This window comes from Dermochelys coriacea, chromosome 5 (genome assembly GCF_009764565.3).
Source record: "Dermochelys coriacea isolate rDerCor1 chromosome 5, rDerCor1.pri.v4, whole genome shotgun sequence".
Lineage (NCBI taxonomy): Eukaryota > Metazoa > Chordata > Testudines > Dermochelyidae > Dermochelys > Dermochelys coriacea.
In genome coordinates, this window is record NC_050072.1 from 114309911 (window position 1) to 114336236 (window position 26326).

Consider the following 26326-nt stretch of genomic DNA (forward strand, 5'->3'; position numbering starts at 1 on the left):
TTTAGAACAACGCTTCCTCAGCTCTCGTCCCCTAATGCCCCTACTCTACTTGTGCTACATTGATGGCATCATCATCATCTGGAAAGAAGCCCTTGAAGAATTCCACCATGATTTCAACAATTTCCATCTCACCATCAACCTCAGCCTGGACCAGTCCACACAAGAGATCCACATCCTGGATACTACGGTGCTAATAAGCGATGGTCACATAAACACCACCCTATACAGGAAACCTACTGACCGCTATTTCTACCTACATGCCTCCAGCTTTCATCCAGACCACACCACACGATCCATTGTCTACAGCCAAGCTCTACGATACAAACACATTTGCTCCAACCCCTCAGGCAGAGACAAACACCTACAAGATTTGAGTGGGTGGGTGGGTGAGATTCTGTGGCCTGCATTGTGCAGGAGGTCAGACTAGATGATCATAATGGTCCCTTCTGACCTTAGTATCTATGAATCTATAAGATCTCTATCAAGCATTCTTACAACTACAATACCCACCTGCTGAAGTGAAGAAACAGATTGACAGAGCCAGAAGAGTACCCAGAAGTCACCTACTACAGGACAAGCCCAATAAAGAAAATAACAGAACGCCACTAGCCATCACCCTCAGTCCCCAACTAAAACCTCTCCAACGCATCATCAAGGATCTACAACCTATCCTGAAGGATGAACCATCGCTCTCACAGATCTTGGGAGACAGGCCAGTCCTTGCTTACAGACAGCCCCCCATCCTGAAGCAAATACTCACCAGCAACCACACAACAGAACCACTAACCCAGGAACCTACCTTTGCAACAAAATCTGTTGCCAACTCTGTCCACATATCTATTCAGGGGATACCATCATAGGGCCTAATCACATTAGCCACATTATCAGAGGCTCGTTCACCTCCGCATCTACCAATGTGATATATGCCATCATGTGCCAGCAATGCCCCTCTGCCATGTACATTGGTCAAACTGGATGTAAAAGAATAAATGGATACAAATCAGATATCAAGAATTATAATATTCAAAAACCAGTTGGAGAACACTTCAATCTCTCCGGTCACTTAATTACAGACCTAAAAGTTGCAATTCTTCAACCAAAAAACTTCAAAAACAGACTCCAATGAGAGGCTGCTGAATTAGAATTAATTTGCAAACTGGATACAATTAACTTAGGCTTGAATAGAGACTGGAAGTGGATGGGTCATTACACAAAGTAAAACTATTTCCCCATGTTTATTCCCCCCCACCCCCCACTGTTCCTCAGACGTTCTTGTCAACTGCTGGAAATGGCCCACCTTGATTATCACTACAAAAAGTCTCCCCCTCCCCCACCCTGCTGGTCATAGCTCACCTTAAGCGATCACTCTGGTAATAGGGTGTATGGTAACACTCATTGTTTCATGTTCTCTATGTATATAAATCTCTCCACTGTATTTTCCACTGAATGCATCCGATGAAGTGAGCTGTAGCTCATGAAAGCTTATGCTCAAATAAATTTGTTAGTCTCTAAGGTGCCACAAGTACTCCTTTTCTTTTTGCGAGTACAGACTAACACGGCTGCTACTCTGAAACCTAACCATTTTATGTTTTCTCTTCTTTTTAAGCACTGGATGCATCTTAGGTGTAGGACTTGTTCTTTCATTTATGAGTCACAGCAGCCAAACGGAATCACGGGTTCATGTCTCTGCCTCTCTGAGGAAACTCTGTAACTACCTGGATGACAGTGAAGAGCAAAGCAGAACGTTCCAGGAGGTAGGACTCTCTTTTTTTTTTTTTAATCATAACTTTCTATCCCCTCCACCTATCCTTTGTCCCCACCCATAACATTGTTTTTTACTGAAGACATAGCCATACATACCAGACTAATGATACACAATTCCAAGGTATGTTTCTTTTATGCATGAACTTTTGACTTCTAGTTTTTCTTTTATCATAACATTCTAGCTTTATATTTGTTAAACAAAGTTTATTTGATATTCTATGTTTTTTATTTAATACAGCACTAAAAAATAATGCATCAAACTATTTTAGATAGAAACTTTATCTCTTCTTAGGTAGAATCCTTGCTGCAAGGGATAGTCTCCCAGAAAGCACAAAGCAAGTTACTGATAAACAAGGATAACCCTTCCTTTAAAGTGGTCTCTGCTCCTTTCTTTGAAAGTTCATTTTGCTTGCTCCTGTGATTATAGCACTAAGGAATGCTACTGTGGCTGAGAGTTTGTCAGCATTTCCCATTATAACAGTTTTCAAGTGTTTTAAAACTCAGATGAGTGGGGTTTAAGCATAACAGTATTTATATAGTGCCAAAATGCATGACACTTAACAGACAAATGAGATGTCATCCCTGCCCCAAAGAGTTTACAATTCAAGTTGAGATGTAACTTGATTAGTGAGGCTGACAAAACTGGGGAAACTGTAATGGAGACTGAGAGAGAGAGAGCAAATTAGAGCATGTGCTTATATTTAAAAAAAGCCTGTTCCTGTCACAGTTAAGCCCATTGCATGCTGAATGGTTGAATTACATAATCCCCTATTTTTCTAAGGGATTTATAAAACATCAGTACAGAGTTCTTCTTTTTTTGTACAGCACTAAAACTTGTTTCTTTTGTTTTTTAAAATTAAGGTATGTTTTTCTATAGTTCAGTTTTTGCTGGCAGTCAATATATGTTGTGGATTAGCCTTCTATTGTTCTTGGATTTTGCAAAAAAGTGTTTTATAGCTATAAAGTAATGTTTCATCCCCATTGATTCTACAGTGCTTTACTGAACCTTAACTGATGTACAAATTTTACACAGAGTTCAGTGCAGCAACTGCTGGAGTGAAATGCAGCAGCTGTTTAACATTACAAAAAACTTTGGGATAAGAAGTAAAGCATACTTCTTTTCAATTTGAAACTCCATAGGGAATTTAGGGAGAAGGTATGTAATTACGCCAGTTACAGTTTGCCCAGGATACTGGGACATGACTACACTTACAAAAAAAAAAAAAAAAGCCATGGAATCTTTCATGACCAGATGTAGTTGGGACCATAGCTTACCATTTGTGTATGTGGGGAAGGTTTCTGCACTCCCTGTCTTATTCCTGTCCAATGTGTTCAACATTCCACAACTGCACCATACAGGGTTAATCCCTGACTCATCAATATTGTATCCTGTTGCATTAGTGTGTTCTTTGGAGGTCTCCCATCCAAGTACTAACCTGGTCCAACCTTGCTGCGTCTGAGAGCTGATGGGATCACAGCACATTGTGGTATAACCTCAAAGTATTTTCTTTCATTGTGTGATCTGCTGATTACACATACTGACAAATGTGACTCTGCGTGTAGAAGGTCAAACAAAATTTTACCAAAAATACTTTTAAGCATGTAGTTTTGGACTTAAGCACGAAAAATATCAGCCCAGAGGATGAATCTTTCTAGGAAATTAAAAACAGCTGAAAATAAGGCTTATAATTGTAAAAAACCTTCTTTACCGTAACTATAATTATGCTAGAACAGCACTGCATGTTTTTAAATACATAAACCATCAGCATCCTGCATTGCCTGGGACAGGGGTTCTCAACTTTTTACTTTCTGAGACCCCCCCATAACATGCTATAAAAACTTCCTGGCCCACCCGGATTCCTGGCCCACAACTGTTTTTCTGCATATCCAGTAGATTAAAAACCAGGGCAGGCATTAGGGAGTAGCAAGCAGGGCAGTTGCCCTAGGCACCACACAACCGGGGCCCCCACAAAGCTAAGTTATTCAGACTTTGGCTTCAGCTCCAGGTGGTGTGGCTTCTGACCCACACAGTGAGGCTTCAACTTTCCACCCTGAGTTCTAGCAAGTCTAGCAACCCTGCTTGACGGACCCCCTGAAACCTGCTTGCGGCCCCCCCGGGGGGCCCTAGACTCCTAATTGAGAACTGCTCACCCAGGAGATACTTTTACAATTATAGTATGAGTTCCATTACATATTATTTATCACATCCCTGGTACATATCATTATTCGCCATTTGGATGAGACCCTAAATCAAAGTGTCTTTTCCTGTCTTGTGGTTGTCAAGAGAAAAGTCAAGACCTTACAGTACCTTTCAGGAAGAGTGAGAGAGAACCTGGGTGTCCTGACCAGATTTCCCCTCTCAGCAGTTTCTCGTATTGAAGAGCTGTGAGCGCTATTGCTGAGTGCATAGTGACTGCTGCCTTGGCCTACACAGGCACTGTACTGTCAGTATCAAATGCTTTGCTTTGTGAACTTTTTTGGGACACCTTGAGTATGAAATGGTTCTTATAAACCCATCTCTTATAATTTTATGTAAAGTTTCTGTTCACTACACTGAAGAATTTAGGATGATCTATAAATGTCACAACACTGTCTCCAAACGGACAATAAATACAAGCATTGTGCGAACACTGGATTGAATAAAATATACAAAGGCAAAGGAGACCAGAGTTAAGGCAGCAATTACAATTTACTACTTTGGTTTAGATACAGGAATTCATAAATATTTCGAAATACTAGATACGTCTCTTACTATCTGTAGTACCTGGGCACAAAAGTTTGGGTTGAGGGCATATGTTTAGCTCTCAACATTAGATTTCCTTTGGTTTGGAGTATCAGTTAGTCAGTAGTGTAATTTTAATGTTTGATTGTTTGTCCGTTAATGGCCAGATACTGTAAGTTTGAGTGTTACCACAATCCTGACATGTAGCATGCAGCAGCATTGGAAACCACATGGAAAGCTTGTATTGGTCTGGTTATTTTACAATGGACTTATTCCTATACTAAATGACTATATCCACAATGTATTTCACATGTTTCCTGGAATTAGGTATCCTTGAATACATTTGGGATGGGTTACTCATTATCTGGGGTGGCATGGGGGAATGAGTTTACTTGGTGTATACCTACAGTATTCATTAAAAGCTGTTCCCTATGTGTTCCCACCCTGGGAAATGTTAACCTGTCTTTTTTTTTTTACTTGTATTTTCCCCCTTTCCCTTTATTCAGATCCTTGCCTACTCCATTGCCTGTTCCTGCGTGTCTGCTTTCAGCATGAAAATCATAGAGGCAGTGGAGGCTGAAGAGATCATGAACAAGTTGCGGACATTAGCGGAAAATAATCAGCAGGTTATATCCACAGTTTGGACCCCTTTCTTTCATTATATTAGTTTCTTTTCCTATGTATCTTTAACACTGCACCCATGTCAGCATAAGATGAAAATTCCTTGATTTCTTGGGTATTTGTTTGAAAGTGTGTAATTTGAGGAGGGTACAATGAAGGTCTGTTGTTTGATATATATATTCCCTGTAACTGTTCATTACCAAAGGGTTAGACAAAAACTGAATTTATATATGCTGACCATGTTTAAGGGAAAAGCTTACATTTTGGTTTCAGGGTGTCTCAGCACCTTGAACCTCCCAATTAATATCTTCTTCCTAGTTCTGTTCTTGATACCTTCTCTCACTGGGGAAATAGCCTTTCTCTGGGTTCTCTTGAATTATAGGTAAGGCTACGGTTTTGTCACGGAGGTCGAGGAAGTCACAGAATCCATGACTTCCAAAGACCTCTGAGACTTCAGCCCTGGGGGCGGGGAGCTGCAGAGTCCCATCACCTCCTGCAGTGGCAGGGAGCTGTAAGGTACTCACTGCCTCCTGAAGCAGTGAGCCCCCTAGTTCTCAGCTGCCTTGGGCAGTGGAGGTACCCGCAACTCCTTGCCAGCAGGGGGGACATCTAGAAGCTCCCTGGCTGCTGCGGCAGGGCAGGGGGACCCCTGGCAGTTCCCCGCCGCTGCAGGAGGACAAGGAGAGCCCTGCAGCTCCCCTGCTGCCACAGGGGGCAGGGGCCCCCAGCAGTGCTCCCCTGCTGTCATGGAGGGCAGGGGGATCCCCACAGTGCTCCCTGCCACTGGGAGGGGGGCGGGGTACCATGCAGCTCCCCTCTGCCACTGGTGGCAGAGGGTCCTGGAATTCTGAGTCCCCTCGAACTCTGAGTCCCCACCAGTGGTGGGGGCCCCAGAGATCCCAGCCACCTCGCAGCTGCCCAGTCCCTTCTCATTTTATCATGGATATTTTTAATAAAAGTCAGGATAGGTCAGGGCCTTTTTTTCTTGATTTTTCTTATTGCCCGTGACCTGTCTGTGACTCTTACTAAAAATATCCATGATAAAATCTTAGCCTAAGATTTTAAGTTAAGGCAAAGGAGGCCTTGATGTTGTCTGGTATAGTTACAAATATATATGTTGCAAATAACGCACACGGTTATGTACATGTTTAATTTTAACTACATGCGTAATGCCATTGACTTAAGCAGGTGCTTAAGCTTTTGCTGATGGTGGCCTAAATATCTCTGTGAACTACAACACTTGTTCTTCAAGTCTCAAAAAACAGGTATCTGTCACTTAACCTAAAGAAGTCCCTTGACTGATAGCAGTAGCAGTCTCTATCCTTTTTTCAAGCCAGTCATTAGAGGGCAAAATCATTCCCTGATATGTGTACATAGACACGCGCCAAACTGGTAGATTACAACATGACAGGGCTCAACATCGTAAAACTGGATGCTTCATATAATTCGATTTCCTGAAATTGATACCTGTAGTTTTTTCTCTTTGTTTCAGTCAACTATTCATTTTAAAAGCACCTGCTATTTTGAATGATGATATAGCTTGTGTTAATGAACATATTAGTGGGAAGTATTGCATCTGGAAAATGCGGGATGATTTTCTTTTGAAAAAGGACTACATGGGCTTTTGTGAAAGCTGTTTTATAATCTGTGTTTTTGACATCTTGTGTTTCCTGCAGACATCCGGTTTTGCTTTGGCATTGGGTAGCATAGTTCATGGTTTGTCAGTCTGTGGACATGGGAAAGCAGAAGATTTGAGTAACAGACTGCTTCCTGCCTGGATGAAAATTGTGCTTGCAGAGGTAGAGGAGCTGTCTGTCTGTCCTTTTAAAAAAAATAAATTACTAATGAGCTTATTTCATTAAGGAGAAGGAAATAGTTAAGAATAGTTTGAATTATTTGAGCGGATGATTAGATTCACATTTAGAAGCAAGAATCTCTCTGCAGTCTGTTTAAAGAAAAAGCAATATTTTCTTCTTTGCATGCTTGCTCATGTCCATTCCATGGTAGGTGTGTGTGCGCTGTGTGCACAGTCACTGGAGACTTTTCCCTCAGTGGTATCCATCGGGCCAGCTCTAGTGCCCTATGCTGTTGTGTGCTTATGCACCAGTATAAGGAGCCTGCTGTGTCTGCATCCTTTCAGATCCTTCCTACTGCCCATGACAGTCACTGGAACAGCTCCTCCTGCTTTGACAAATTCTTATTCAGTGCTCTTAGTTTAGTCCTTTTCCCTTGTTTCTCTATTCTAGTTCTTTATTTTCTCAATTTAGACTGTTGTAGATTAGTTGTATGTAGTTAGTTGGCGCTTCTCACCCTCTTAGTGGAGTTTCATCTGGTGCTGGGGCATGCCTCAGTCCCCAGGTTCAAAGCCCTGTGCCTCCTGCAGCCTACCCATGTGAGTGACCCGCATGTCTGAAGTGCCTGGGAGAGACTCATCAGGGACCTCTGTCGGGACTTCAGGTCCCATACAAAGAAGAACAAGGAGGCCAGGTTGAAGTCCCTTCTGATGGAGGCAGCACTTGGTCCCTCACTGGAGCCGAGAAGGTCCCACTCAGCACCCAGTACCTCAGCGTTGGTGCAGAGTGCTCCTCCCACTGTGGGAGTCTCTTGGCACCATTCTGCTTTACCTGTGCCAAAGAAAAAACACAAGATTCAGCTGGCCAAGAGGGGCCTCTGAAGCGGGGAGCACAGTGGAGAGCGGCCTGAGTGAGGCCACTCCTCTGCCCCCGCTCTGAGGGTGGCACCATTGAGTTGGCCTCATATGCAGGCTCCATTGAGTCCAGTCCCAGACAATCCCTCGGCATCAGAGGGGCAATACGGCACCAGTGGGATCGCGGTACTGTCTATTCTGGAGGAGTTCATTGCAGCCAGGGACCTGCTGGCACTATCGGTAAGGCTGTGTTTGTGTCACGGAGGTCATGGAAGTCACGGAATTGGAATCCGTGACTTCCAGAGACCTCCATGACATTCTCTGCTTCAGCCCCAGGGCTGCAGGACTCTGGAGCTGACAGCCAGTGGAGCCCTGGCAGGATTCCAGTGACAGGCGACAGCAGCGAGAAGCGATAAGGGGGCCTCTGTAAAGTTCCAGCGACAAGTGACAGACTCCTGGGGGGCCCTCCTCAGGGTTCAAGCAGTAGGTGACAGCCTCGCGTTGCGGGAGGGGATGCCTTGGGTAAGCGGCTCGGGTGTCCCATTTTCTCTCTGGGAAATATAGTCACCCTGCAGCTCCCAGCCACTAAGGTGGCAGTAAAAGTCACAGACAGGTCACGGCTTCTGTGAATTTTTGTTTATTGCCTGTGACCTGTTTGTGACTTTTACTAAAAATAATCATGACAAAATCTTAGCCTTAGCTATCGGTACTGCTTTTGCCAGCAGTACAAGGGTCGGTGGTGTCATTGCTGGGGAGCAGAAGGGAGCACGTGGCTACTACTAGAGCGACTTACCCTGCCAAAGGAAGCATTTTCCCCATGTGGTCCTCCCAATGAGGCCTCTGACTTGCTAGATCACCTCTCCAGTCAATGCTGCTGCTTCTGAAACAGCAGGGTCTAGCCATTTCATCTATTTAAGGTACACCTAGCAGCCATCTCAGCCTTCCACCTTCCAGTAGAGGATAGGTCGTTTTTTTCTCACAAAATATTCATTTCCTTCTTCAAGGGCTTAGAGAGAGTCTACTCGCAAATTCGCGAACCCATTCCCCCGTGGGACCTAAACCTGGTCCTGTCAAGACTCTCAGGCCCTCCTTTTGAGCCGCTGACATCGTGCCTCTTGTCATACCTCTCGTGGAAGGACGTGACCTGGTCGTCAGTGCATACTTTTTCATCCTATTACGCTGTTAGGGGGCTTATTCCTTCACCCGCTTACTTCCCTGGTCCTTCTCGCATGAACAGAGAGCAACAATACCCAAAGTCCAAAGATGCAAACAATTCAATGTTTATTGGGGTGAACTTCCAGCAAGGATGTTTCCAGTTTCCTTTCTTAGTGTCCCCCTTCCCAGCTCTTACACCACAGATCCTTACCTGTGTCCCTGTTCCCATTCCCCCCATTAGCAAAACATGATTCCAGTTTCCCTACCCCATTCCCTGTTCCCATTCTCCCCCCACCGCTTACTTCCTGATTGACTGCAGACTATATAGTAAAACTTGAGTTCTGCTTAGCTATACCTTAACCTATCATTTTACTGAAATTTAACTAACCAATCCTAACATATTGTAACATGATTATTTAACCAATTATATCCCTCCACCTTAGTTTACACCTAGCAAAATTCATTGTACAGCAGACAGAAACAATCACAGAACCAGACAGATTATACAGACAAACAATAGGGAATTGGGGACTACAATGATAGAACAACACAGAAATGAGGATTTCACATCCCAGCTATTGATAAGTGAATTCTTGCCAGACAGGATGTTATCAAACTAAGTTTCCTTTTACATTTTCTACCCACTTCATAGATTCATAGATACTAAGGTCAGAAGGGACCACTCTGATCATCTAGTCCGACCTCCTGCACAGCGCAGGCCACAGAATGTCACCCACCACTCCTATGAAAAACCTCACCCATGTCTGAGCTATTGAAGTCCTCAAATCATGGTTCAAAACTTCAAGGAGCAGAGAAGCCTCCCTCCAGTCAACCATGCCCCATGCTACAGAGGAAGGCAAAAAAACCTCCAGGGCCTCTCCAATCTGCCCTGGAGGAAAACTCCCTCCCAACCCCAAACATGGCAATCAGCCAAACCCTGAGCACATGGGCAAGATTCACCAGCCAGATACCCAGGAAAGAGTTTTCTATAGTAAATCAGATCCCATCCATCTAATATCCCATCTCAGGGGATTTGGCCTATTTACCCTGAATATTTAAAGATCAATTACTTATCAAAATCCCATTATCCCATCATACCATCTCCTCCATAAACTTATCGAGTAGAATCTTAAAACCAGATAGATCTTTTGCCCCCACTGCTTCCCTTGGAAGGTTATTCCAAAACTTCACTCCTCTGATGGTTAAAAACCTTCGTCTGATTTCATGTCTAAACTTCCTGGTGGCCAGTTTCTACCCATTTGTTCTTGTGTCCACATTGGTGCTGAGCTTAAATAATTCCTCTCCCTCTCCTATATTTATCCCTCTGATATATTTATAGAGAGCAATCATATCTCCCCTCAACCTTCTTTTAGTTAGGCTAAACAAGCCAAGCTCCTTAAGTCTCCTTTCATAAGACAAGTTTTCCATTCCTCGGATCATCCTAGTAGCCCTTCTCTGTACCTGCTCCAGTTTGAATTCATCCTTTTTAAACATGGGAGACCAGAACTGCACACAGTATTCTAGGTGAGGTCTCACCAGTGCCTTGTATAACGGTACTAAAACCTTCTTATCCCTACTGGAAATGCCTCTCCTGATGCATCCCAAAACCGCATTAGCTTTTTTCACAGCCATATCACATTGGCAGCTCATAGTCATCCTATGATCAACCAATACTCCAAGGTCCTTCTCCTCTTCCGTTACTTCTAATTGATGCGTTCCCAACTTATAACTAAAATTCTTGTTATTAATCCCTAAATGCATAACCTTACACTTTTCACTATTAAATTTCATCCTATTACTATTAGTCCAGTTTACAAGGTCATCCAGATCCTCCTGTATAATATCCCGATCCTTCTCCGAATTGGCAATACCTCCCAGCTTTGTATCATCTGCAAACTTTATTAGCACACTCCCACTTTTTGTGTCAAGGTCAGTAACAAAAAGATGAAATAAGATTGGTCCCAAAACCGATCCCTGAGGAACTCCACTGGTAACCTCCCTCCAACCTGACAGTTCGCCTTTCAGTAGGACCCATTGCAGTCTCCCCTTTAACCAATTCCTTATCCACCTTTTGATGTTCATATTGATCCCCATCTTCTCCAATTTAACTAATAATTCCCCATGTGGCACGGTATCAAATGCCTTACTGAAATCTAGGTAAATTAGATCCACTGCATTTCCTTTATCTAAAAAATCTGTTACTTTTTCAAAAAAGGAGATTAGATTGGTTTGGCACGATCTACCTTTTGTAAAACCATGTTGTATTTTGTCCCATTTACCATTGACTTCAATGTCCTTAACTAATTTCTCCTTCAAAATTTTTTCCAGGACCTTGCATACTACAGATGTCAAACTAACTGGCCTGTAGTTACCCGGATCACTTTTTTTTCCTTTCTTAAAAATAGGAACTATATTAGCAATTCTCCAATCATTCGGTACTATTCCTGTTTACAGATTCATTAAAAATTCTTGCTAATGGGCTTGCAATTTCAGGTGCCAATTCCTTTAATATTCTTGGATGAAGATTATCTGGGCCCCCCCAATTTAGTCCCATTAAGCTGTTTCAGTTTCGCTTCTACCTCTGATATGGTAATATCTACCTCTATATCCTCCTTCCCATTTGTCATGCTACCATTATCCCCAAGATCCTCTTTAGCCTTATTAAAGACTGAGGCAAAGTATTTGTTTAGATATTGGGCCATGCCTAGATTATCTTTAACCTCCGCTCCATCCTCAGTGTTAAGCGGCCCCACTTCTTCCTTCTTAGTTTTCTTCTTATTTATATGGCTATAGAACCTTTTACTATTGGTTTTAATTCCCTTTGCAAGGTCCAACTCTACTCGACTTTTAGCCTCTCTCACTTTCTCTGGAGGCGATAGGCACTATCAGGACAGGATTGTATTCCTAACAGCCCAATAGCACCTTATTTCAATGTGACTGCTTTGGAATGTGAGGATGTGACCAGTCGCTTCCCAGCTTATGGCTGCCTCTGCTGCTTAGCCAAAGGCCTTAGCCTAAGAACAGGGCCTCAGACTGTCACAGTCAGAGAAGGCCCTTACACTGGCAGACAGTGATTTTGATTCTTTCTTTTATACCTCTAGAACTAGCTAAATGATCAGAATACACCTAAATTCTTAGAGTATAGGCCTTTACCGACAGGTCTGCATATCTATATTCTAACATACGCCATCACCCAGCAGGCTAGAGATGATGCTGGGTTTGGTAGAGCAGTGTTGCAGTCTGCATGTCCATGAACTCTCAGCCTCACTCCTAAACTATTGCTTGGGAGGCACCTAATGTGGAATGGACATGAGCAAGCATTCGAAGAAGAAAAAATGGTTACTAGCTTTTCTCAGGTTTCAGAGTAGCAGCTGTTAGTCTGTATTCGCAAAAAAGAAAAGGAGTACTTGTGGCACCTTAGAGACTAACAAATTTAACAAACTTTTCTGTAACTGTTGTTCTTTGAGATATGTTGGTCATGTCCATTCCACGAACCACCCTCCTGCCCTTTGTCGGAGTTAGCCGGCAAAAAGTAACTCAGAGGGTGTGGAGCTGGCTTGGCTCCTTATAGTTGTGCACCAGAGGGCGCTAAAGCCAGCCCGACAGATACCACTGAGGGAAAAATCTCCAGTGACTGTGCATCCAGCGTGCTCATACCTAACGTGGTATGGACATCTTGAAGAACAACAGTTACAGAAAGGTTATTAACTGTTGGGGTTTTTTTTATAAGAAACAAGGTAATGTAAGACAACTCTCTACCAAAAATATTCCAGATAGTCTGTGAGAGCTCAACTGCATTCTTTACTCACATTGAGTAGTATCTTAGTCCATGAGTAGTCACACTAACATTGAGATTACTTATGAAGTAAAGTGGTACTTAACAAAAATTAGACTGGCAAATGGAATTGTTGTGTTTTGCTGTTCACTGTAAGTTTACCCTAAGCGCATATTTCATTAAGTAATAAATGGCTCTACTTTTATCAGCCTGTAAATTGCCATCTGTATGCCCAGAATGCCGAAGCTACACTGTGATGCTTAGATTGCATTTAGTGTAGTAGGTGGAGCTGAACAATTCTAGGCCTACTGAAGGCAACATTAATCACTGTCATTTAACTAAAAAAGAAAGAGTACTTGTGGCACCTTAGAGACTAACAAATTTATTTGAGCATAAGTTTTTGTGAGCTACAGCTCACTTCATTGGACGCATTTCCACCGAATGCGTCCAATGAAGTGAGCTGTAGCTCACGAAAGCTTATGCTCAAATAAATTTGTTAGTCTCTAAGGTGCCACAAGTACTCCTTTTCTTTTTTGCGAATACAGGCTAACATGGCTGCTACTCTGAAACCTGTCATTTAACTGTATAGAAAATTGAGTGATATGTATTCATTTATTATGCTTACAATTCCGTAGTAATGATTATCCCATTGTACCAAAAAATTACATATGAAATGTAATTTTAAAAGCAGATCCTAAATGAATCCTCCAAGATGGGATTTGAAGGTAAATATTAATAACAGCAACACAAAATTTTGACAGTCTGTATAAAGACTCGGTCATCTCAGCATGTTCTTATGGGTGATGCACTTCAAAGATGTTAGACTGGAACGTGCTGTAGTGGGAGATGCTACATCAATGAGAAATATACTGTTGTTTGAGAAAAGGAGCAAGTCCCAGAAATGCTATTTATTTCAGAACCTTGGTAACATAGTTGGGTCTCACATTTAGAGGCCAGCATACGAGTTTGTTGGGGGAGAGGTATGTCTGTATAGTTCAGAATTAAAATGAAAGTCTTTTCTTGGAGGAAAATGCCTTTGCTGTTCAGTTTTTTGCCACCTTCCACCCCTTTGTCATGTGGTGTTTTTGCTTGGACTTATAGGGGTCTCCCACAATGCAGCGTCTGGCTGCTGTCAATGGGCTGGTCGCATTGGTGGGTTCTGAAGCATCCATGATACAGGTAAAAAGACATAAGCACATGATACCTGTGTTTCCTTTAGAAACAAAGTTAAAGATTCAGGCTGGAAAACAGAATGGAATCACATCTCTATGAGCACCTATAACACCAGAATGGATTTTTTTTTTGGCAGGGGTGGGGGGCAGAGGTGGTGTTTAATACATTGAATAATTAAATAACTGGGTTTACTTAATAGCAAAACATTCAGTTTGCTGCAGAGTTTTGAATTAATTGTACAAACATTTATTTCCTCTGTCAGAATAATATCTTTGAAAAGAAAATTTGGTCCTTAGGTTGCTTTCAACAATATTTGTTGGATATGAGAGCTAAACCTGTTCCTCCACAATCAATTATGCATTTAATTGTTTTGCTTTTCCTTTAGATGTTCACATAGTTTTGTTTATTTTTTCCTGACAGCTGAAATCTGAGGCTATCCAGTCCTCCCAGTTTCAAAATAAACTTAATGAAATCATCAGAACCCTGACTCAGGTGAGAGGATCATGTCTGTCTCCAATAATGTGTGATGTGCACTGTACTACAGTACCTTGTGTGGAGGATCCAGATTTAATTTAAAAAAAAAAAGTACCATTGTTTTTGTGTCCAGCTTGCTGTTGCAGCACGGAATGAAGAAATAATGAAACTAGCCTACAAATTCATGTCCAATGATTGCCTTCACAGATAGTCAGTTTTTCTGGGGTGATTGGTCTTCAGACAAATGCAGCTTGGCTTTTAGGACACCTTCATCAATCCAGTTTATCCTCAACCCAGAACAGAACGTCCGGTAAGATGCTTCCGTTGTTGTTGTTAAAGAATAGATGACAGACTTTAGGAGGAGGCTCTTATGCTAGAACACTGCAGCCACATAAAAGGAAAAAAACAATCTTTGGCTCTAAAAGCTCACAATCCAAGGCATGAACTTGGAAGTTGTAACATGCAATCAGATCCTTATACCCGTGCAGAGCCTCATTAAAATCAGTAAAAAGAACAGGAGTATTTGTGGCACCTTAGAGACTAACAGATTTATTAGAGCATAAGCTTTCATGGGCTACAGCCCACTTCATTGGATGCATAGAATGGAACATATAGTAAGAAGATAGATATAGATATATATACACACGCATACAGAGAAGGTGGAAGTTGCCATACAAACTGTAAGAGGCTAATTAATTAAGATGAGCTATTATCAGCAGGAGAAAAAAACTTTTGTAGTGATAATCAAGATGGCAATTACTCTCCAGCAACCACACAACACAAACACTTACCCAGGAACCTAACCTTGCAACAAAGCCCGATGCCAACTCTGTCCACATATTTATTCAAGTGGCACCATCATAGGACCTAATCACATTAGCCACACCATCAGGGGCTCATTCACCTGCACATCTAGCAATGTGATATATGCCATCATGTGCCAGCAATGCCCCTCTGCCATGTACATTGGCCAAACCGGACAGTCTCTCTTCACAAAAAGAATAAATGGACACAAATCTGACATCAGGAATCATAACATTTAAAAACCGGTAGGAGAACACTTCATCCTCTCTGGCTACTCAGTAAAAGACCTAAGGGTGGCAATTTTGCAACAGACAAGCTTCAAAAACAGACTCCAGTGAGAAACTGCTGAGCTTGAATTAATATGCAAACTAGATACCATTAACTTGGGTTTGACTAGAGACTGGGAGTGACTTGGTCATTACACATATTGATTCTATTTTCCCATGTTAAGTATCCTGACACCTTCTTGTCAACTGTCTAAATGGGCCATCTTGATTATCACTACAAAAGTTTTTTTTTCCTCCCGCTTATAATAGCGGATACAGATTAACATGGCTGCTACTCTGAAACCTGTCATTAAAGTCAGTGGTGTTGAGTACAAGGGTCTATTTACATGTTTTTGCTGGCAGAATCAGAGTCTGAGCTCACGAGCTAAACTTTTCCAGTCCAATCTGTATTTTAAAATTAATTAAAAAAATTCTGTGTTGTAAATTTAAAACTAGAGAATAATTCATAATTGTTTTAAAATTAGATTTGTGCAGGAGGACCTTGAACTGTGTTTTGCAACTGAAATTATTTATACTGTGCTCTGAGAGCTAATTGTATTTCCAGTTTTGCTGACTTCTTATTTCAGCATCTTTTCCCCTTTAAACATTTAAAAACCAGCAAATACAAAGAAAGGACAATAAATGAGATTAATTTTTCATAACTGTACTCCTACAGGCTGTTCTCTGATTAGCTAAAAGGCACAACTAATCTGTCTTCATAAGCAGTCCAGTACAGCTATTCGCGAAGGATGAAATTAATCTCTGTGCAGAGGGTCAGCATGAGGGCTATGCATCACTTAAGTCCCACTTAAGCCTATAAAAGAGCATAAGTGGGATTTAAATGGTACATAGACTCTTTACTGGCCCTCAGTGCAGGTGTGAACTTCACCTAATGGTATGGAGTGACCAACTATAACTGCACCAGTAATCCACCAGGTAAATGATTGCAGGGCAAGATGACTGATGAAATATAATTCAATAGAGGGAGCTAAGTATAGGACATTAGTTTCAATCTGACTCAAATTGTAAATGAGTCAGTAGCATCAAGAAGGGACACACGTCCACACCACAAAAACAACCCTCAATTCTCTTGGTGGCAGTCTTGGCAGAGAGTCCAAGGACTTAGTGGGTATGGAGTGTAACCTGTGCTATTATCCTTAGCAGTGGTCCCTACAGGTTAGGGTAGAGCCCTATAAACTGAGGTGTGGGGAGAAATTTACACACCACAGTAGCTTTTTAGTGGACAAAGAAATGAATCCGTTCATCATTGCTGGCAGTCCAGCATCTTTCATCAACACTAAATTCACGTGGAAAGAAAGATGGGCTGGGGGGAAGCCAGTGATAACATCTGCATCAGTCTTTTGATCTAATAGAAATAGTCACTATCAGTGTGTTAACTGAGGATCAGTTCATAAATACCTCATTTTACCTTTGAATGTATAGGGTAGTTGGAAATTATTATTTGTCCTGCCAAATTGCTGGCTTATTTCATAATTTTTGTCTTCACAGTTCCTCCAGACTTCAGCTACTTGCCTGAAAACAGCTTTATCAGGGCAGCTATTGACTTTGCCATTGAAGGAGGAAAGAAAGGTGAGATGGAGCAAATTCCATAATGATGTGAAAATGTGCTGCTTCTGTAAAATGTGATTTGACCTAAGTTTTTACCTGTCATAAACTATAAAAAATCACTAATGAATTATATTAAAAATAGAAATTTCAGTGAAGAATATTTTAATATAAACCATGTTGGAACCTTGTTAAATTTGTGTAGAAAATCAGAGTGGAGATAAGGTAGTTTTTTCTACAGAATAGCTAGTTGAGGCCTGCCCTTTACTCCAGTCGGACTTTATATTGAGTTAGCTATCTTGAAGATTAAAAAAACAACCCCCACCTTCTTTGCAATGAAGACAAAGCCTTCGACTTGGGCTTGGGTAGAAGTTAAATGAGGGCTAGAATTTGCATCGTAGATGTCTGTTGGATGGAACATGGGGAACTGGTGGCAGAAAGCTTTGCTCTGGTGCTGATTTCCTGTGTGAATATGGATAAATCATGCAGTCTCTCTGCATCAGTTTCCCTGCCTGTAAAATGAAGACAATAATAACTGACCTCAGAGAAGTGGCGTAAGGCTTAATTTATTAATGTGTGTAAAGTGTTTTGAGAGTTTCGGATGGAAGTTGCTGTAGAAGTACCAATTATTTTAAAGTATTTTTATTCATTTTTATTTCTAAAATTAATTTTAGACTAGCTTCCCTTCAGCAGACAGAAGAACACTTCTTTAGCAGTCCATTCTTTGTATAATCCAACAACTGCATTCCAAAAAGTTTGCAGCATATTCAGCCAATTGCAGTCAATACAAATGACAGAATATTTTTAAAAAAAAGAAAAGGAGTACTTGTGGCACCTTAGAGACTAACAAATTTATTAGAGCATAAGCTTTCGTGAGCTACAGCTCACTTCATCGGATGCATCCGATGAAGTGAGCTGTAGCTCACGAAAGCTTATGCTCTAATAAATTTGTTAGTCTCTAAGGTGCCACAAGTACTCCTTTTCTTTTTGCGAATACAGACTAACACGGCTGCTACTCTGAAACCTGAGAATATTTTTAGGTGCTTTTATAATGTCTTTGTCTTTCATTACAAATTGTTTTTCAGTCCAGTATGTAATACTGTAAATTCATGTCTTATGCTTTTATATTCCTTGTTTTGGTTATTTTACCCAATTTGTTCATCATGAAATTCAAGTGATAGTTGGTTGTTCTGTTGCAGGCCCTGAATCCATTCCCCCTCACTTGGTGAAAGTAGCTTTGGCACCTGTAGCTTTAGTTGGAGAAAGCTACCAGTATCCACCTGTCAACTGGGCTTCAGTTCTTTCTCCTTTGATGAGACTAAACTTTGGTAAGTTTAATGATTTTGAGTCCTTTGGATCATTTTCATGTGGCTTGCATTCAAAAGATTATACTGTAAAACTCGAGTTCTTTCAAGAGTGTAGAGCATTTAATATACCCTGAAGTATGATTTTTTTTTTGTTTCTGAGCTTAAGTTTGCAAACATTCCCATGGGGACATTGGAATTCCAATACTGGAACAAATTAGAGAAGAGTCAGAGCCACAAAGTTCAGATCTAGATCTGAAATTCCCCAGAATTCAGGAGTTTCCGGATCAGATTTGGGATTTGGCCCATTCTAGTAATAGGAGCCTACTGCAACATTGGGACCTGGATCTAAACTTGTCAGTGTCCACGGTAAGGGAGAAGCTGGAAGTTGCCATACAAACTGCTCTTGGATTTAGATTGTGTGGCTTTGGAGGGCTCAGTAATAGGGAGGCTGCTCTTATTTCTTGCTGTTAGCCATTTTATTTATTTACAAGGTGCTCTTAAATCCAAAGTTCTGGAAATTATGAAACTCTCATTGTGGAAAGCAAAGCCCTTGCCAGATGTAGAAAGATCTGGCAACTCATAGGAGGTTTTGCTGATATTTTTGCCTGATGATGTGTTCTTTAAGTGAATTCTCTTAAGTTATATAAGAAAAATTTGCAAGAGTATTTCTCATATTGAACCAAATTGTCCATATTGCTCTAATATGTGAATGGTGCTTTGAATGTTGAAACTTGTTTAACACACTGGGAAAAATTGTGTGTCCTCTTTTACCGAAGAAAGAGGAGTTTCATGCTGCTGTAAACCACAGAAGTTCCAGAAGAAACAGTGCATCCGTTTAGTTCCTTCGTTTTAATTCGAAGGAACAGCGCATCCGTTTCGTTCCTTCATTTGAGACTGCTTGATCTTTGACATACAAACTCTTCTCATTGTACCTGAGTAGAATTATGGAAGTTAAATATATGCATAAAGAAATGAATAGATGCCCCTTTGTATTAGTGGGTGGTTCGTGAGCAGTGCTGATGTTGGGCTACAGAAGCAGAAAGTAGAGCAATTGTATTTTAGCCTGACATCCAAACTGAAAATGTGAAACCCTGAAGTAATTTTCAAGAAACATGATCATGAATATTTTTGTGATACATACTGAGTTCAGTCATAATAATAGTTGTTCATGAATATTTGGATGAGGGATGGGTAATTGTGAATATGGTTATGAATCCTGAAAGTTTCACATGTTCTAACATGAATGATTTATTCATCCATGAACTGATAACAAAAGCAGATTATTTTCCTGTTTTAAAAAGTTCAGTGCTGCATTCGTGGAGCAGAAACAATACTATATGATTTAGGATAGGCATACCTCACAACTACTGAATAACAAATAGCTTGGGTGAACAGTTTGCAAACAATCTATAGTCTGTAAATTATTAATCCAAACTATTTGGTGAATGCTTACAAATGACAAATACTTCTGTAGCAATCTGGACTGGGTACCAAACAGTATGCTAAAGAAAAAGGCTAAATTTCTAAGTCAGATTCTCAAAATCACGAGCATAATGTTAGTCTCCTAAATCCATATTTAGATATTGAAGTGAATAACCTTATTTCAAAAATAAAACTACTCAACAGCATCGATTCCAGTCAACTTTAGGCTCCCATTTTTGAAAATGTTGGCCCAGATAAATAAGATTAATAACAAATGGTTCCACTTTCAAGTATTCTGGAAATGTATATAAAGGAAAGTTGAATTAAGACTAAGCTTGATAAATTTATGGAGGGGATGGTATGATGGGACTGCCTAAAATGTCATGTGGCCCATCAGTGACTGCTAGTAGCAAAAATTCCCAATGGCTGGAGATGGGACACTAGATGGGGAGGGCTCTGAGTTACTACAGAGAATTCTTTCCTAGGTATCTGCCTGGTGGGTCTTGCCCATAAGCTCAGGGTCTAACTGATCACCATATTTGGAGTCAGGAAGGAATTTCCTCCTGGGTCAGATTGGCAGAGACCCTGGGGGGTTTCACCTTCCTCTGCAGCATGGGGCACAAGTCACTTTCAGATTTAAATTAGCATAAATGGTGAATTCTCTGTAACTTGAAGTATTAAAAGCATGATTTGAGGACTTTAGTAACTCAGCCAGAGGTTGGGGTCTATTTCAGGAGTGGGTGGGTGAGGTTCTGTGTCCTGCAATATGCAGGAGGGAAGACTAGATGATCACAATGTTCCCTTCTGATTTTAAATCTATGAGTCTAACTTTAAATGTCAGTATTAAATTTGAAATCCCTGTCCTTCATGTGCAGCTACAATAGAATGAACTGTTATGAAAGCCATTCCATTGTGCAAAGCAAACTCTTTTCAGATTTTTATGGTTAGTTATCTTTATCAAGGGACAGACAATTTCAGATTTTTGGGGAGCCTGAACAGGACCCACTAATTAGGAATTCAATAACTAACATAAGAACATTCTTTAGAACTAACGTTCTTTAGAAAGGTCCCCTACACCCAGGCCAGAAGAATGTCTGTCTGTGCCCATGCTCCAACAGCAATAACAATGATTCACCTGTAGTTCTGTGAAGTTGACATTTACACTGGTGCACAGCATGCTGAATGTAAATGGAGCAGAACAGGCTGAGCTTAGCAAAAAAGGAACATCGATCCTTGGTTCCCTTTCAAGGGGTTCTTTAATAGTTTGATTATTCTCTCCATTTAACAAAGAACATTGATGCTTTTTATTCTCTATGTTCACATTTTAATGCTTTTCTTCTCAATCAAATCTGAGTGAATGCCACATGCTTGGATTCTGGACACATCCAAGGGTAATAAAGAAGTTACATAAACAGAAAGAGAGGCCTGCTCTAACTGTTACCAGTGGTATCACAAAAAAACACAACATATTTCTGCTAGAATAAAAACATTTACCTTCGTTTTTATTTTTTCTGCATTATGGGCTGAGAACAAATTGAAAGTTAAAAGAATTGCATTGTAAACCATTCACTTTCTTCTCCTTTAGGTGAAGAGATTCAGCAACTGTGTATTGAACTTGCGGTGACCCAGGCTCAGTCATCTCAGAACGCTGCAATGCTCTTGGGGATGTGGGTAGTACCACCTCTAGTCTACAGTCTTAGCGTATGTATATCAGCGTTGAGCTCCAGAAGGCTTATGAATCCTCTGTGTCCTCTTTCCTGTGTACAAGCTTCTTTACACAGGAAAGCACATCTTAATCCGGCGCACCTACATGCTTACTATTCCAGCCCTGCATTTCATCCATACACAAAGTGACATTTGTGCAGAATTTTCTAAAAGTTTTGTTATATCAGCAAATGGCTTTTAGTGGCTCTCTGAAATTACTTATAACAGAGACTTCAAACTCAAGGCAGACTTGAGACTTTCCATCACCTATCTGTTTACTTATTTTCCACTGAATGCATCCGATGAAGTGAGATGTAGCTCACAAAAGCTTATGCGCAAATAAATGTGTTAGTCTCTAAGGTGCCACAAGTCCTCCTTTTCTCTTTGCGGATACAGACTAACACAGCGGCTACTCTGAAACCTGTTATTTATGTCAGTTATTCCTCTTGCTTTCCTTTCTTTGTGTTCCTCTAAATTAATCCTTATGCAGTTGAAAGGGTAATCTATATTAGCATCAAAATTCGTGCTATCCTCAGATGAAAAGTGGGAATCAAGTTGTGGAAATTCAGTATGGGCGCTACAAGGCCCCCAGCAACACATGAAATTAGTTCTTTAGAAATCCTGCAAAATTCCACGTCAACCATAGCTAGGATGAATAATGTCATTCTGATGACTTCAATGGAGCTGTGCTGATCTACACCAGCTGAGAAGCTGGCCCAGAATCATTAGAAGAAAATCCTGCTCATTTTAGTCTATGATCCTCCAGTTCTCCATGGTTTTAGTGAATTGGTAATCCGTTTGAGTTGGTAAAGATGTTAAAAGTTTTGGGATTTGGTAAGGATTTGTCACTGGCAAGGAGAAGACTTGAGTTTGAGCCTCTCATTTCTCAACACAGCAGAGTCTGCAGGCCATAAGGGCAGTACATTCAGCTCCAGGAAGTGGAGAGTTTAGCATTGTCCTGAAAATTGAGAAGCAATCTTGAAGAGGTTTGAAGTACACTGCTTCTGCATTTCTCTGCCAAAGAATTGTACTGTGTTGTGCATTTTATGTCCTATGGGCCAAGAGTTCTGCTGGAAGGCCACAGTTGTACTCTACCTGATAGGACACAATCCTCAATATGTGAGAGAACCAGAGGAAAATTTAACAGATCACAAGGGATTAAATTACTGCTTCAACTAGTGTTCCTAGGCACTATGGTAATACAAATAATAAATAATAATAAAGAAGTGGGAGAAGCATCTATAGTTATTTGGGATGAAAAAAATTCAAAAGTGCCTCAAGTTCCAGTGACATTGGCACTTTTGAAAATTTTACCCCTTGTCTATAGCTGAGGGACAATGGAGGTTTTGATCTAAAACTAAGAGAAGGTGGAGTCTAAATTTTTTAGCACAGAAGAAGAGAGAAACTATTTGAGTCACTGGTAAATCTCTTCTACTTTCTGCTATAAATCATACTGGAAGATTAAGTTCTGTGTTCTGGGTATTGTACTCTAGAGCCATTTAAAACTTTCCAATTTTGCCTCTAATAATTAGTTAATGTTATTTAACACACCTCAATATTATTAAAAAGAAAAGGAGGACTTGTGGCACCTTAGAGACTAACAAATTTATTTGAGCATAAGCTTTCGTGAGCTACAGCTCACTTCATCGGATGCTCATGAAAGCTTATGCTCAAATAAATTTGTTAGTCTCTAAGGTGCCACAAGTCCTCCTTTTCTTTTTGCGGATACAGACTAACACAACTGCTGTTCTGAAACCTGTCAATATTAGTAGTATTCCCTATACTTAATAAAAGGAAACATCTTAGGAATAGTGAGGTACTGGTATTAATTATTACTAACATTATTTTTATAGTATTTACTAATATTATTATTAATTAAGGTAGTAGGAAAGACTTTGAGCACAACCAATGTCCAGTAATGCCCTGTATTTGCCCTTCAGATGAAAACCAGGAAATATCTTTTTACTACTTTGCCCCTATGGATGAAACACGTGGCAGAAAACAAACTACAGACTTTTACTGAAGTGTTTTTAGTACAGCATTTTGAAACAAAGAAGTACCCAAAAAATCCTGAGCTTTGCCAGAGCATCTTACAGGGACTCAGCCAGGCTATGAAACTTCCAAGCCCTGCCCAATACTGCTGGAGCCTTCTGTCCCAGGCTGCAGAGAAAATATTTGAGCTTTTGCCAGAAGAGATTCAGGTAAGAGAAGTAAATATTCACATTCTAGTACAGAATTTTAAGGTGTTGTTTTTTTAGGGAAGGGAAGGTTTAGGGAGCAAGGCTGGATGGAGAGATAAAAAAGCCACTATAAGATGTTTGCCTGAGTTTTCCACTGTTGGCAAAAACTTTTTTTTTTTTTCATGAAATCTGCACTGAGCCATTGGATTTAAAATTTGAAGCAGGCATTTTGGGTAAATAATCTAGTACCATTCCGGTGAAAATTTCTTCAGATATTCTTTAGATTATGTTAATTTGTAGTGGACTGGAGTGGACTTTGCCTCACAAATAATGAGGCAATTTAAAAAAATAAAAAATTTGTACTGAGGTAAAATAATTGTTGAAATGGAAGCAGAGCATAATCACGGGAAAAAAACAATTTTAGACAGAAAATTTCTCATAGTGGCAAATTTCTTGAGGACAACAAACAGAAAATACACAAAAGGAAAAGCACTTTTCTTTAGAAGTTTTCAACTTGTTTTTGTTAAACAGTCAAATTAAATACATTCAAGTCCAGCATAAATGCAAAATAAGTGATATATTTTCCAGCTTCATTTTACTTAGAAACTTTATTAAATGATCCCAATGAATAAAAAGGCCCTTAGCATCTTCATTACTTCAGTGATATTAAAATACAGTTATCCATGTACAAACACACGTTTTTTTTCTTTTTCCAGAGAAGTGAAGTGGAGATGTATATTGAGGTAGCAAAATGCCTCTCAGAAATGGCCGATGCAGAGGTTGACCGGATTGCCCAGTTCTCCAAGGTAATCGTGTTTCATTCTAGGCTTCTAGAACTCTCCCCAACACTTGTTTATGTATAGGATGAAGACTCACTGTACAGTTTTATACATCATCTAGAATATTTTAACACCTCTCAAATATTGATTAATGTATCCTCACATCAACCCTGTGTGGTAATGTCATTATCCTCAATTTACAAATGGGAAACCGAGGTAATGGGAAAAACTCCTGTTGACTTCAGTGGGCTTTGCATCAAACCTTAAATGACTTCCCAAATTCAGACAAGTCTGTAGCAGGGTCAGTAACAGAAACTAGGTCTCCCGAATCCCAGTCTAGTGGTTTAACCACAAGACCAACCCCTTCTATACATTAGCCATCTGATTCTTTAAACAGACTAACCCACTGCGTCTGAGTTGATGTATCCTGGACACTGTTGCAAAACTGAAAAAGTGTATTGCAATTTTTTGATTTCACACTTGACACTATTATAGATTTACCACACACTATTTCAAATGCATTCAAAATATTTTATAGTGGACAAGTATGGCTGAGGAGGATAATGAAATATAGAGCTTTCCAACTCCAGGTCACTCGCTTAAATAGAGTTGAGATTGATAGTGATCCAAAGTTAAGATCTGGTGATGAAGTGACCTCTGTGGAATGAGTTGGTGATCTCAGATCAAGCCCCCTTATATGCAAGTGTCCATATCACATAACCACCATGGTACCCTTGCTGGCAGACTCTGAGAGCAGTCCAAAAATTTTAAACAGGCCTTTAAAACTGAACTATCCTCTCACTACGAGGTTAGTCCTTTGGGGTCAGGATGAAGTCAGATTGGAAAAGTAATGTGAGAAAATCTGCATTGCTACATGTCCATGTTTTGTGCAACTAAGATTTACACCAGGGTTGTCACATTGATTCCTTCCATAAGCACTAATCATTGTTTACAAGTGTAAGCAGGGTCTGATGGTACTGACTTGCGTGCATTTCATAGTATCATGGAATATCAGGGTTGGAAGGAACCTCAGGAGGTCATCTAGTCGAACCCCCTTCTCAAAGCAGGACCAATCCCCAATTTTTGCCCCAAATCCCTAAATGGCACCATCAAGGATTGAATTCACAACCCTAGGTTTAGCAAGCCAATGCTCAAACCACTGAGCTATCCCTCCCCCCCTTCATGTGCTATTATATGACCCCATGTGATATGTATTATATACTGTATACTGTCCAATCCATTTAACCTCCCCCACCCAAAATAAAAAAAAGAAATCAGCTGGCTTAATGATTAAAGGATTCCTCCCATCTCTATACAGAGACATGTATTATCTTACACTGTTCTCACCCAGGAAGAATGTTTTACTTTAATCAAGTTTTTGTTGCTTTTGCAGAACAATATAGAAAAGACCACTTTCATCAAAGTGTATTTAGTTTCTCAAGGCCGACTGTGTTTGTTGAGCTTGAATGATGTGATTGGTGTTGCGGTAAAATGTCAGCAGAAAGAAACTCTGGCATGGATGTTGTTTCATAGTTTCTATCATGCCCGAATTGTAAGCCATGAAAATACAGGTAAGGCCACACTGAAGGAAGAAGCAAAAAAGCTTAATGAATCTGCACGAATTATTTTAAATAAAAGTTTTGGTCCAATCAAGTCTTTCTAGGTGTGTTATGTATTACAGTGGACCCTCGCTAGAGCATGCATCACTATAGTGCAGATTCGCATATTGTGTGGTTGTAGCGATGGATCCCAAATTTAAATATTTAAATTGGGATCCATGGTTACGTGGCCCCTGTTATAATGCGATCCCCGCGTTAATGTGGTACTGTGCATGGATCCTGAACCCCGCAATCTAGCAAGGGTCCGGTGTATTTCTGAAGTATTATAAATGGATGTGAGGATTTACCGACCAAAAATACAAGGTCACTGCTCTTCAAAATTTAAAGCCGAACTTACACAAATACAAA

General features: G+C 40.4%; 1 protein-coding gene and 1 long non-coding RNA gene across 5 annotated transcripts in view; one reads left to right on the forward strand and one right to left on the reverse strand.

Annotated features, from left to right (window-relative positions):
• FOCAD (focadhesin) overlaps positions 1-26326 on the forward strand; it is a 198662-nt gene that overhangs the window by 158868 nt on the left and 13468 nt on the right. For all 4 annotated transcript variants that reach the window (XM_038401155.2, XM_038401156.2, XM_043514362.1 and 1 more), the window contains 12 exons: positions 1607-1754; positions 4993-5112; positions 6784-6906; positions 13786-13863; positions 14278-14349; positions 14539-14641; positions 16911-16991; positions 18167-18295; positions 21282-21397; positions 23341-23601; positions 24297-24386; positions 25753-25930. In XM_038401155.2, coding sequence (XP_038257083.1) covers positions 1607-1754; positions 4993-5112; positions 6784-6906; positions 13786-13863; positions 14278-14349; positions 14539-14641; positions 16911-16991; positions 18167-18295; positions 21282-21397; positions 23341-23601; positions 24297-24386; positions 25753-25930 — 1499 coding nt within the window. The remainder of the gene's footprint in view (positions 1-1606; positions 1755-4992; positions 5113-6783; positions 6907-13785; positions 13864-14277; positions 14350-14538; positions 14642-16910; positions 16992-18166; positions 18296-21281; positions 21398-23340; positions 23602-24296; positions 24387-25752; positions 25931-26326) is intronic.
• Positions 12382-14930, reverse strand: LOC122460162. Its single transcript, XR_006281273.1, has 2 exons — positions 13255-14930; positions 12382-13011 (listed from the first exon to the last, which is right to left on the reverse strand). It is a non-coding gene; the product is annotated as an uncharacterized LOC122460162 (long non-coding RNA).